At 44.2% G+C, this 14378-nt stretch overlaps 1 protein-coding gene across 2 annotated transcripts; it reads left to right on the forward strand.

Moving 5' to 3' along the window:
* Nucleotides 1-3906: 3906 nt before the first annotated feature.
* Nucleotides 3907-13928, forward strand: hsf2 (heat shock transcription factor 2). 2 transcript variants are annotated; one of them, XM_069161604.1, is made up of 12 exons: nt 3907-4112; nt 4429-4537; nt 5378-5505; nt 5852-5976; nt 6209-6284; nt 6550-6611; nt 6929-7007; nt 9243-9397; nt 10676-10954; nt 11383-11485; nt 12274-12340; nt 12539-13928. In XM_069161604.1, the coding sequence occupies exons 1-12, from the start codon at nt 4020-4022 to the stop codon at nt 12853-12855; spliced, it is 1593 nt and encodes a 530-aa protein (XP_069017705.1). In that variant the 5' UTR covers nt 3907-4019; the 3' UTR covers nt 12856-13928. The 2 variants fall into 2 exon arrangements, with proteins under 2 accessions (XP_069017705.1, XP_069017706.1); XM_069161605.1 differs by having other exon boundaries at nt 9267-9397.
* Nucleotides 13929-14378: the final 450 nt, after the last annotated feature.

Below are 14378 nucleotides of genomic sequence, written 5' to 3' on the forward strand. Positions count from 1 at the left end.
CAGAAACAGGCTGTAGAACACAGAACCAGACTGTAGAACACATACAGACTGTAGAACACAGAACACAGAAACAGACTGTAGAACAAAGAAACAGACTGTAGAACAGAAACAGACTGTAGAACACAGAATGTAGAACACAGATTGCAGAACAGACTGGAGAACACAGAACACTGCTGCTGCAGCCGTTTTTAACATGGATCAATGACTCCATCTAGTGACCAAGTGATGAAATACAGTTTCACTAAAGATTGTTGATTTTAATGTTCCCATCTTTCTGAAACATTAATCATTACAGCAGAACACAACCATTAACATAACCCCTCCCACTTAACTGGCAACAGATCAGAAACATGACTGAACATTAAAAGAGCATTTCAGGGTGGCACTGTATTAAAAACAGACACTATTCTGGAGTGGAAATCACTGCATGGGCTCAGGAAAAGTGTAAAGATAAAAACGTTTTTTTTTAAAAACACCTGGTGGAACATCTGACAACTAATTAGGTTACCATGGCAACATATCACACATGATTGTGTATAAAAAAAAAAAAAATCATTTCAGAGAGGCAGAGTCTCAGCAGTGAAGATGGGGAGAGGTTCACCACTCTGTGAAAGACTGTGTGAAAATAGTGCAACAATCTAAGAATAATGTTCCTCAACGTAAAACTACAAAGAATTAGTGGATTTCATCGTCTATGGCTCATAATATCATTAAAAGATTCAGAGAATCTGGAGAAATCTCTGAACACAAGGGACAAGGCTTGAAACCAATATTGGATGGTGGTGATCTTTGGGCCTTCAGGCAGCACTGCATTAAAAACAGACACAATTCTGGAGTGGAAATCACTGCATGGGCTCAGGAACACTTCTGAAAACCATCGTCTGTGAACACAGTTCATCGCTTCGTCCACAAATGCAGGTTAAAACTCTACAAAGAAGAAACCAGATAGAAACATGATCCAGAAACACCGCCGCCTTCTCTGGACCCGAGATCATTGAAGATGGACTGAGGTGAAGTGGAAAACTGTCCTGTGGTCTGATGGATCATAATCTGAGATTCTTTTTGGAAATCATGGGCGCTGCATCCTCCAAGTTAAAGAGGAGAGGGACCATCCAGCTTGTTATCAGGGCTCAGTTCAAAAGGCAGCACCTGTGATGGTACAGCGATGCATTAGTGCACATGGCATGGGTAGCTTGAACATCTGGAAGGAAGCATTAATGTTGAATGATATATTCAGGTTTTGGAGCAACATATGCTACCATCCAGACAACGTCACTTTCAGGGAAGGTCTTGTTTATTTCAGTAAAAAAACGTCCAACCACATTCTGCAAGTATTCCAACAGCATGGCTCCGTAGTAGAAGAGTCTGCTGATAAACTGGCCAGATCTGTCAATCATTGAAAACATTTGGAGCATCTTGACATGAAAAATACAATAAAGGAGACCCTGAACTGTTGAGCAGCTGAAATCCTATGTCAGGCAAGAATGGGCAACATTTCACTTTCAAAACTCCAGAAACTGGTCTCCTCAGTTCCCAAACATTTACAGTGTTGTTAAAAGAAGAGGTGATGCACATCAGCGAACATGTAAATATGACCCTGTCCCAACTTTATAGAGAGGTGTTGCTGCCATCAGATTCAAATGAGCAGATATTTTTGGTAAAACAATACAATTTCTCAGTTACAACATGTGAGGTTACAATAACTGCATGGGTACATTCTGTCACAGTCTGCACAGGAGGGAGGACCGTAATGAACAACAGAGGCAGAGGTCAGCAGCAAATGAAGAGCTTTTCCTTCCTATGATTAGTGAAAACAAAGTCCAGGCGGTGGATTATAGACAGGGAACGTGGAGTCCAGAATCTCGACTGAATACCAGCTGAAAAAAAATGCTCCGGAACAAACAGCCTCGTGGAAATCCCAAACTATTTCAAAACCTGAAGGCTTCACACAAAAGCTTCGAGAAGGAGGTCCCAACGCAGCAAATAGGCTGACAGAATGTAAGTACGTAAACATAATGCATTACAGCACACATCACCCACGCTTCTATCTGTTCCTAAAGAGTTCCTGCAGCCCACTTCTACCAGCTCACAGCCGGCTCTCCACCTCATCTCTCTTCCTGAAGACCAGGAAACTATCTTGAAGAAGGTTTTACATTTCGCACTGATGAGAGATTTCCTGATTTGTTCTACGTTGCTCGCATTCTTCTGTGTAGGAACCCACACTCCTCCTGCAGATCTCCACCGCTGAGGAACCTTCGTAGTGTCCTTTGTTCTTTTTCTTATTTTAGTTTCATTGTTTTGTTTTTTATTACTCACCTGGTCTCTGGTTTCAGGTGTCTTCACTTCCTGCCCTCGTATTTTCCCGCCTTTGTGATTATCTTTCCCACCTAATTGTGTTCAATCATCTCCCCCTCGTGTATTTATGCTGCCTTTAAATGTGTTCGTATTCACCGTGTACAGAGAAGAGTCGGTATGAATGGCGCCCTCTTGTGGTGTTCACCCCGTCACAATTCTAAATTTTCACGAGTTGTGACGCGTTTGCAAAAAAGGTCAGAGGTCGTGGAAGTTCATGTTTGGTTGGATGTTCAGTTAATATGTTGTAATTTTAGTCATGTAGAGTTTGTCTTCGTAAGTTACATAATAGCCTACGTCTGAGGAAAATGTTGATCTTAATAACACCACAACATCAGTTTATTTATTAATACCACAACATCAGTTTATTTATTAACACACAACATCAGTTTATTTATTAACACCACAATATCCGTTTATTTATTAACAACATCAGTTTATTTATTAACACCACAAAATCAGTTTATTTAATAACACCACAACATCAGTTTATTTATTAACACCACAATATCAGTTTATTTATTAACACCACAATATCAGTTTATTTATTAACAACATCAGTTTATTTACTAACACCACAACATCAGTTTATTTATCAACACCACATCATTTTATTTAATAACACCACAATATCAGTTTATTTATTAATACCACAACATCAGTTTATTTATTAACAACATCAGTTTATTTATTAACACATCATCAATTTATTTATTAACACCACAACATCAGTTTGTTTATTAACATAAAACACCAGTTTATTTATTAACACCACAACATCCGTTTGTGGATCCGTTTAATACCAAAACATCAGTTTGTTTATTAATACCAAAACATCAGTTTGTTTATTAACACCACAACATTGGCCACACCTATTTGGGCGCCCAGCGCACCTGTGCTGCCTTCAGGTGGAATAAAACAGGGCCAGCTGGTCGACCACCTGGCATTTAGATGAACAAACATATTAACAATAGTCATGAACTGTTCAATATCTTAGAAATCTGATTTGAATTAGATTAGATTAGATTAGATTAGATTAGATTAGATTAGATTAGATTAGATTTGACTTTATTAATCCCACAGTGGGGGTCATCACAGCATCAAAGAAAACCAAAAAGTGCACACAAAATAAACATTTAGTGTAAGAAATAAGATAGATAAAAAAGTTTTTTTTTTTTTTGTTTGTTTGTTTTTTTTTTTGAATAAATACGCACACAGTCTATAAACACACACACAAAAAAACAAATAAAATAAAATACAAAAATAGATAAATAAAGTTAATAAAGTTCAGATTTCATTCAGTGGAATGGCAAAGTATATATATATATATATATATATATATGGCTGTGGTTGGGATTACTTGATATTTCCTGGGCGGACATTGATGGAATGTGTTTTAGTATGTAAAGATGACTCTGTCTTTTCAACATCTCTTTCCATTCACCGTCTGATTTCTTGATTTGAATGTTCAAACTCTCTGTTCGCTCTGAGCTCCACGTGAGCGCGCTTACGTAAAATCGTTTTGGACCAATCCACTCGCCGTTCACTGGAACCGGAAGTTGTCCGTATTTTTCCTGAGAGCGCAGCAGCATCTCATCCAGGCTCCCAGACACAGAAGACGTCGCGTATCTTCCCTCTCCCGGTGTGTCGGCGGTGAAATCTGCAGGATGAAACACAACTCGAACGTCCCAGCCTTCCTCACCAAGCTGTGGACGCTGGTGGAGGACGCGGACACCAACGGGCTGATCTGCTGGAGCCAGGTACTGCTAGCATGCTACTGCTAACGGGCAGCTAACGGGGCGAGCTGCTTTCATGAACAGCAGCTGCTCCAGCAGACAAGCGGGGGGGAGAGCAGAGGAGCTCAGCAGCCGGGCTTCCACCTCACCTGCTCGGGTCATTGTCGAGCTGTTAGCACGCTGTCGTGAAACAGCAGCTGTTCGCTTGATAGCTTGTTAACCACATCAGGCTCTGCGTCCCTTCAGCTCTCTGAGGCACCGTGGACCAGTGGGGCGGCAAGTTCGGGTCCCGGAGCACCCGGCAGTCCTCCTACGTCATGGTTGTGTTCTTTGTTCGCAGGAAGGAAACAGCTTCCTGGTTCTGGACGAGCAGCGCTTCGCCAAAGAGATCCTGCCCAAGTTCTTCAAGCACAACAACATGGCGAGCTTCATCCGGCAGCTCAACATGTGTAAGACTGAGTTCCGTCGCGTGTGTTTGTGTGTCCGTCCTCCACCGGGCCAGGTCAGAATCAGAACTTCATTTAGTATGCGAAACACCTGGAGTCATGTTTCTCTGTGTTGACGTCACACGGAGCACCAAACACGAAGCTACTGCTCTCACTTCTTCAGTCGTGGCTGGGGACCATGGTAACCATGGTAACCACAAGGTAGCGGTCACCATGGTTTCACCTCAGAGGTCCAGGTGTTCCTCTCTGCCTCTAATACTCTGCTTTAACATCTGTTTAACATTGAAACACAGATGTTGCTGCTGCTGCCGCTGCTATTATTATTATTATTATTATTATTATGTGTTATGGGGTGGTGCAGTGGTTAGCATTGTCGCCTCACAGCAAAAAGGTTCCAGGCTCAAATCTGGGCCTGCGCCTTTTTGTGTGGAGTTTGCATGTTCTCTCTCTGCCTGTGTGGGTTCTCTCTGGGTACTCCAGCTTCCTCCCACCATCCAAAAACATGCATCTTTGGTGATTCTACAAATTGCCCTTAGGTGTGAATGAGTGCGTGAATGGTCTTTGTTTCCTTCTGTCTCTACGTGTTGGCCCTGTGATAGACTGGCGACCTGTCCAGGGTGTACCCTGCCTTCGCCCAACGTGAGCTGGGATAGGCTCCAGCCCCCCGTGACCATGTTCAGGATAAAGCGGGTATAGATAATGGATGGATTATGTGTTATTATTTACATCCAATCTTAGAAATGAGCAAATTAAAGATGACTCAGCACGTTGAAGTCTTCTGATCATGTGACATGTCAGCATCTTCACTGGAACATGCATTTATAAAGGGGTGTGTGTGTGTAGATGGATTCAGGAAGGTGATGCACATGGACACGGGCATTGTGAAGCAGGAGAGAGACGGTCCAGTGGAGTTTCAGCACCCGTACTTCAAACATGGACAGGATGACCTGCTGGAAAACATCAAGAGGAAGGTGGGAGTCATCATCATCTTCTTCATCATCATCATCATCACCACCACCACCACCATCACCTCTCTCTGTTCAGATGAAAGTAGTTAGAAAGGGATCCAAACTTCCTGGACTCAAACAAACACATGTAGTTGCTATTATCTAAATTAAACCAACCTGGATAATAAATCACTTCAGGTCACATGATCACATGGATTACATGTCACTCTGCATCAGCACCTCTGGAACCTCTGCCTGCATCCTCTCATGTACCAGCTGATGTCACGTTCAGGCTCACAGAGACCCGCTTCTCTTCGCTGTCTCCATATTTCCAGTGGGGGGACACACATGGTCTGATTCTGTCCTCCAGGTTTCTAACGCCCGGCCAGAGGACAACAAGATCCGACAGGAGGACCTGACCAAGATCCTGGCGAGTGTTCAGAGTGTTCACAGCAAACAGGAGAACATTGACGCCCGACTGGCAACACTCAAGAGGTGAGTGTACAGTCCTCAGCCCTGAACATTCACAAAGCAGCAGGAGCTCACAAGGAATGGGGCTTACAGAGGGCGGGGCTTCTGTTCACTGCAGGGACTCAAAGGGGGTGGGGCTCCTGTTCACTGCAGTTGCTCACAGGGGGCGGGTCTCCTGGTCACTGCAGGGACAAAAAGGGGGCGGGGCTCCCCTGCTCGTCCTGTTCACTGTAAATATTCTGTTTCTGCTGTTTAGGGAGAACGAGGCTCTGTGGAGGGAGATCTCAGATCTGAGACAGAAACACGCTCACCAACAGCAGCTCATCAAAAAGGTGAGCGCTGCACCACCCCCACCAGTTACATCATCACATACACTCCCATCATGCATTTCTGTTCTCTGACAGAACTCTTATTGTACTTCCTAAGGGGGGTTAAAACATTTCAGTCTCGGCAGTCAACGACACATGGTTACCAAGACAACCGTCTTTGGACATATGATGTGTTTTAAAAGATCAGAGTAATATTAGATGAAAGGTTGGTGGTGGACTGTGTGTTTTAGAGGAGAAGTGTTCATCTCAGTCTCTGTTGTTCTTCCAGCTGATACATTTCATCGTCACACTGGTGCAGAACAACCGCATCCTGAATCTAAAACGCAAACGGTAAGTTCACACTGTTCCAACTCACTAATGTATCCCCATCACTGTGGTTATTATTATATGATGTCATTCATCCTAACAGCAACTCCCACCTCCTTTAAAACAGCCTACTTTACTCTGCACATGTACCATGACATCATCTGTTTTCATTTTGTTTATTTACAGTTATGTAAACTAATGAATTCACGATTGTCTTTCCTCACTGAGTGTGGTATTGATTAGAGTTTCATGTTTGTGAATGAATGATAGGTCATTGTTAATGGTCTGTTTAATGACATGCACGTTACGGAGTGTGTGAACGGTTAATGTCTCTGTGACAGGCCAATTCTGATGAACAGCAACGGAAAGAAGACCAAATACATCCACCAGATCTATGAGGACAAAGTGTGCGTGGAACAGGTCAGTGAACACTCAATCAGGTAGCTGGGTCAGGTTTTACTTCTCAGTCAGTGTGTCCCCTGGGAACAGACTTCTCAACACATCTGATCCTCTGAAGCAGCTGCTACATATACGGGTGATATCCTCTGGTCCAGAACCCTCCAGAACCCTGCCTCTCTTCTCTCTCAGGTGTTCCTCTGTGGATCTGTTCTTGTGCTAAGGATCATTTAAATACAGGATCAACTATCAGCTCTCTGTGATATGAAGCAGAGTTGAGAGTAGAATCAGTGACTGCCAAGTCCAAACAACTGATGGTGGGACTCAAGGAGTTTAGAAATAAATGTCAGGTTGGAAATTGGTCTGTAGTTTCCTAAAACAGCTGATCAAGAGTCTGCTTTTTAAATAAAGGTTTAATTTAAGGTTTAAGTATTAATTAAAGGGAAGACTTCCTTAAAAAGTTTAGTTGGGATGGGATCTAACAGACAGCTAGAGGATCCAGATGAAGAAATAATTGCAGTTAGCTCAGAGAACTCAACAGGATAACAAGGTATAAATCTGGTCCCACAGTTGCTTTCAGGGCTGCTGTGCTTAACATCACATCAGTGATGGTGGCAGGAAGGGTCTGCCTGATTCTCTCCCTAATAGTGAGAATTTTATTAGTAAAGAAGTTAATGACGTCATTACTGCTGAGAGCTGAAAGAATAGAGGGCTCAACAGAATTGTGACTCTTTGTCAGCCTGCTACAGTGCTGAAAATAAACCTGGGGTTGTTCTTGTTGTCCTCTATTAATGATGAATAATATAAAGTCCTGGCCTTACGAAGAGCTTTCTTATATAATATTAGACTATCCTTCCAGGCAGGTGAAATTATTCTAAATTAGTGGAACTCCATTTCCTTTCCAGCTTTCTAGTCGCCTGCCTAGCAGAGCGTAGTTCTGAGTTGTACCACGGAGACAACTTCCTCTGGTTCATTACTCTCTTCTTCAGAGGGGCGACATCATCTAGAGTTGTAGCAGAGATACTGCAGTGTTTTCTACCAGATGATCCACTTGTGCTGGACTAAGATCAACGTAGATGCCTTCCACCGCTTTAACACACGGCATCGAAGAGGATAAATTCAATTCAATTCAATTTTATTTATATAGCGCCAAATCACAACAGAGGTTATTTCATGGCACTTAACACATCAAAGTCCTTACAGCAAGACTTTACAATATTATACAGAGAAACCCAACAATTCAACAATTCCCACATAAGCTAGGAGGGAAAAAAACTCCTCTTTAAGGGAGAAAAACCTCCAACCGAGGGAAGAAAAACTCCCTTTAACAGGAAGAAACCTCCGACAGAACCAGACTCAGAGGTGGGCAGAGCATCTGTTAACAGAACCAGGCTCAGAGGTGGGCGGAGCATCTGTTAACAGAACCAGGCTCAGAGGTGGGCGGCCATCTGCCTCGACCGGTTGGGGTGAGAGGAGACCAGAGATAGAAAAGGACAGCATGTAAATTCAAATGTTAATAAAAAGTGGTCCAACAAAACAGGGTTTTAAGGAAATACAATTACATTTTCACTTTCCATGCCATACAACAGAACCAGATGGAGGGTGTGGTTACCACAGTGAGTGGGTTTATTTACATTCTGAGAAAAGCTTATAGAGTCTAATAATAAGCTAAAAGTAGAACTGAGGCTGTCGTTTGCCACGTCAACATGAATGTTAAAGTCAGCAACAGACCATAATACTACCACCACCAAACAACAGACTACCACCACCAAACAACAGACCATAATACTACCACCACCAAACAACAGATCTTTTTAAATCTCCGACCAACTCACTGACATCACAACATCTTCTGTGGAGGCCTCTTTATGTCTCAGCATGATGACATCACACACTTCACCAGCGCAGAGATGAGTAGCGATGTCAATCAGACCGGTTCACGTGTCCATCAATCAGGAGCTTCTGATCACTGCGACCTGGTTCTGATCTGATGGACCTGACAGTGAGATGAAAGTGTGAATGAGGTGGACTTCTGTGTTTTATTATTTAGGTTATGAAGTGTGATGTCATTAGTTGAGAGGATATCACCTCCATCAGCAGCTGTAGGATGTGTCATTCAGACGGGTTGAAGAAGTCTCATGGGATGAAGGGTGTTTTCCTATGATCGTGTGTGTGTGTGTGTGTGTGTGTGTGTGTGTGTGTGTGTGTGTGTGTGTGTGTGTGTGTGTGTGTGTGTGTGTGTGTGTGTGTGGTACTGAGTTGTGTGTCTGTGTGTCCTGTCAGTCGTCTGTCAGTCTGAACGGAGTGAACAGCTCCGAGACGTCGGATGATGTCATCGTCTGTAACCTGGCGGAGAGCGATGCCGAGGGGACGGCAGAGGTCACAGAGGGGTCGCCCAGGGGCTACGAGCAGGGGTGAGTCATCACTCTCTTCATCAGTTGTCAGAAGGCTGTATGGGTAGTGTAGAAGAAGTCAGTGGGAGGAGTTTCGTTCTTTGCAGTTCATACATTATTGTATCAGTTTAGACACCAAGCGCCTGATTTACTAAATGTCTGCGTTTGTAAAATTAAAAAATGTCCCAGCTGATCCACTAACGATGTGCAGTGAGGATTGCATCTTTCAAATGTGCAGTTTAACACACGTTGTCCATTCTGTGTGTTAGCCTACATATATATGTAATATTGGCTGTTTCTACCTGAAGGTGCAAAATACTGGGAGGGAAACATGCAAATAGAACAATTTAGCACCCGAAACGATATTTACTGAACCTGGAAATAGAAACGTGAGAAGTGATTGTTAGTACGACTGAAAGGTATTAATCAGATGAACATCATGAGAGAGGGCTGCTCTTATTGTGAAGGAGACACAGTAAACTACATGATGCGTAAAGGACGAGGTTTTACACCTGTGGAAACATGTTTGAGATGACAGATGTAAAAATTATTCAGACATATCGTTTGTCCAACGATGACATTTCTGAGTTATTGAATTGAACTGAATGATGATTGACAGCCAACAAGGAGGAGCCACAAAATACCAGCATTTAATAAAACTTCTTCCGACTCAGCATTTTGCTGCCTCTGGGTCGTTCCAGCGTATCTCTGCTTGGATATCCCACCCTGTCCTGTTATTCAGGTGTGCTGTCACAGGTCCTGAATGTGTCCTGCAGAATTCACAGGTAGCTTCTTAAGGTTCACGAGCACTCGCGAGGAACTGAATGAAAAGTCACCTGCTCATCACAGAAAGATTTGGACATGCTGATCGGTGTTTGTTAGAGGATCTCATCCACCATCCTCCTCTTTTATTTGCAGACGTTTTATTATTAAGCCTTTTTTTTCTCGCCTTTTTGTTTTTCCCACAGTATTTACTTTCTTGCTCATAATCTCCTATAAAGTGTTTTGTTCTTGTCATATTTATATTTCTTAATTTCAATGGGATCAGATTTCCTTTTGCTTTTGCGGATGCTGTTTTCCATTGCTGGAATCACTTTTAACACATGCAAACCCCTCATTTAAATACAGCGACCGGCACCTGATATCAGTGGAAATCGTAGTGAATTGAGCCCTAACGGTTTGTAGCTCCTTGACGTGCTGATTCAGCAGGTTTCTGCAGTGATGCGAAGGGAGCTGCCACTATGTTCACCTGTCCGGTAGTGACCTGGCTTCATCTCTGTAACGGCGTTTCTCCATCAGGGAGGTGGAGATCGTGCAGGTGGAGCTGGACAGCTACGCGGTGCAGCCAGTGGAGACAGAGGTGAGCACCACCTGCACAGAAGACACGAAACGGTCGGAGGCGGGCGCGTCGGCAGCAGATGACGGCCAGAGGAGCAGCACCTCCGACGGCCCGGCGACCAGCGGCGCCCTGCAGCTCAACAAGCCCTCCGGCCTGAGTCTGGAGGACCCCATGAAGATGATGGACTCCATCCTGAACGAGAACGGAGTCATCTCGCAGAACATCAACCTGCTGGGCAAGTGAGTACCAGCCTCCGTTATATATCAGGATATTATTTTATATATCAGGATATTATTTTATAGATCAGGATATTATTTTATAGATCAGGATATCATTTTATATATCAGGACATCATTTAGATTTAGATTAGATTCGATTTGACTTTATTAATCCCACAGTGGGGACATTTATTCGTCACAGCAGCATAGAAAAAAAAAAAGTGCACACAATATGAACAAATGTACAAATACTTATGAGATATAGGAAATAAGATAGATAAAAAAAATTGTTTTATTATTTTAGAAAAAAAATAAGAGGAATGAACAAAAATACACAAAAACACAGACTATATACACAAAAACAAATAAAATATAAATGAATACAGTTTGGAATGATGAATGTAAATGTAATGTACAGTAATAAGAGTGTGTCCTCTGTGTCCTCTCAGGGTGGAGCTCATGGACTACCTGGACAGCATTGACTGCAGTCTGGAGGACTTCCAGGCTATGCTGTATGGGAAACAGTTCGGGGTTGACTTTGATGCTCTCGAGGTAAAACGACTCATGGACACACCTGTCCATTAGCTCCTCCCACTCTGAACACCTCACAGCAGGTTGAACCGCAGACAGTGGACAAACATGTCCTCCTCTGTGAAGACAGCTGGGAACAACAAAGTGAGATATGGAGGGACCTTCTCTGAAGAACAGACAGTCAGTGACTCTGTAGAGATGTGAGACAGGACAGCAGAAACAGGGTGTCTGTCTACACTGAAAGTCTTACAGGGAGAATCTGGAATAAAACAGATTGACAAACACCTGTTAGATGATTGTATTCCTGTCTCGGTGGACGTGTCCCTGTGTTGGACTGGAGTGATGGAGGATGTCTTCACGGTCAGGACAGACAGGTGCAGTGATCACGGACAATTCTGCAGGTGTTCTCCGTTGTTCTGATCCGTTCTGTAGGTGTTCTTCTCCATGTTGTCCGTTAGCGTTTCTTCACACTCCCACCTGAACGTTACTATGAGGACGACGACTGAGAGTTGATCCAATCATTTGATGCCCAAAGATAGTTGTGGGTTGTCTTTTGTTCCCAGCTGTGTACAGACTGTCTTGGCTATAGAGGAGCAGGTCTGTGATCAGGAACACTCGGGAGCACACAGCTCATCGAACGTCTCCGACACAGAGGTCCGAAAAACAGTCTGCGGGCTGGAGGATCGTCTCGTTTCTGAACTTGCATTCTAATATTTTCAATCAGTTTTAACGTTCTTCAAACTGTCACGTCCAGAAGCTTCTGTTGGTCTGCAGCCCGCGCCGTCTCATGTCGTTCTGTGTGTTTTCAGGAGACCGTGTCCTCTAAAGACAACAGCTCACCACTGAACAGAGGCAGGACGGAGAAGGACAACACGGGTCAGTGAGAACACACCCACCACACCCACGCTCACCTGAGGTGGACTAAAACCGGCCGTGACACAACCACGTACACTCTGTTCAGACATGGAGTGTTTTTAAAGAGCTCATACCAACAGACCAAACCCGACAGAACAAACCCATATATCTGAACACTGACTTGATGTCCCTGTGATGTCTCCTTTGTCCTGTGTTCAGATAAGCAGCTGATCCAGTACACCTCCTGCCCCCTGCTGGCCTTCCTCGATGGCTGCAGCCCTCCTCCGGAGCTGGAGCTGGACACCTCCAGCAGCAGCAGCAGCAGCTCCACCCACCTCCAGCCCTCCTCCAGCTGCACCGAGCCCCCCTCGGACCTGCTGGACTCCAGCCTGGAGGTGAAGCTGCCCCCCCGCAGCTCCCTGATCCGCCTGGAGCCTCTGACGGAGGCCGAGGCCAGCGAGGAGACGCTCTTTTACCTGTGTGAACTGAGTCCTATTGCAGACGAGGCCGACTGCACCCAGCTGAGCCAAGTGTGAGGCAGCGGATGGACGTCCACCGCCGTCCTCCACCCTCTGTCCACAGTTCACAGTCCACAGGGGTCTGTAGGGGTCTTGTCTACAGGGGTCTGTCCACAGTCCACCGAGGTCTGTCCACAGTCCACAGGGGTCTGGTATGTCCGCAGTCCACAGAGGTCTGTCCACAGTCCACAGGGGTCTGTCCATAGACTGTGACGACACAACACACAGCTCCATCCACAGGACGGACAAATGTCCACACATCACTGAAGAAGAGTCTCCCCTCATCATCATCATCATCATCATCATCACCACCACATGGACCTTTGTCTCTATATCAACAGTAAACATCTGTAGTTCCTCTACTTCCTGTTCACATCACTGGAGCATGATGGGAGATGTAGTCTGAATGTCCAAAACACTCCAATCTCAAACAACTAGTGTCTGTTCCCCCACACCGTCCAGCTGAGACATGCGGAGACAGACAGGGACAGACAGACAGACTAGCAGGGACAGACCCATGTGGGTCTGTCTCAGTCTTCACTTCTACAGTTTGAATGTTTTATTCAATGCAAATGTCTCAATTGTAAAAATGTCACGAAAGACACTCAACTTCATGAGACAGACGAGGACATCAGCCTGTGTCTCATCTCCTCTTCAGTGTCTGTCCATCACACGGTGTCCTCCTCACCTTTCTGAACCTTTGTATATACGTCTGAAGTCTATTTATTGATCAGTTTCTCTTCCTTTGTGTCTGTGTACACTACTGGGACTGTCCACAGGGCGGCAGTCCCTTAGACAACGCGTCTTCAGACAGTGTCTACAGGCAGCAGTCCCTCAGATAGCAGTCCCTCAGACAGCGTGTCTTCAGTGTCGCAGCTTCTTCTCTTTGACTTCAGACATGGGAAAGTGAGTTTTCTTTGATGGACGTGGAGAGCTGGGACAGAGACGGACAGAGGACTGCACATGAAGCTGTGCTCTGTCCCCGTCCCCCTCACAGTGTCCTCTTCACTAGGTGAGACTGTCAGACACAAACTTTCCTCTGATGTGAATCTGTCCTTCTGCAGTATGAAATAAAGCTGAGTGGTTCCAGGGTCAAAGGTCATTCTCCACTTATTACATCATCTGCTGCTGCTGCTCACTCTGAACAACCCTTTTTAGATAAATCTTCATCTTCTCTGATGACACACCCACCTCCTCAGAGCCATGCGCTCCAATCTGATTGGTCAGGAGGCGAGGCAAATTCAAACGAGAACCAATCAGAAGGATGAATTATAATCTACATAGAAGCTTTTTAAAGAAAACAATGTAATTTAGAATGATAAATAACTTAATATCACATTCTTTCACTAACTGGTTAAAGTAAACACACTGAACAGAGTGAAAAAACACAGCAAACAAACACATTAAATACACTGAACACAGTGAATACACAAAGTAAACACACACCAAACACAGTAAACAAACACATTAAATACACACTGAACACAGTGAATACAAAAAGTAAACACACTGAACACACAATAAACACACAGTAAACAGGT

This window comes from Embiotoca jacksoni, unplaced genomic scaffold (genome assembly GCF_022577435.1).
Source record: "Embiotoca jacksoni isolate LCO1_2020_lvr unplaced genomic scaffold, fEmbJac1.0.p SCAF_29, whole genome shotgun sequence".
NCBI lineage: Eukaryota > Metazoa > Chordata > Actinopteri > Embiotocidae > Embiotoca > Embiotoca jacksoni.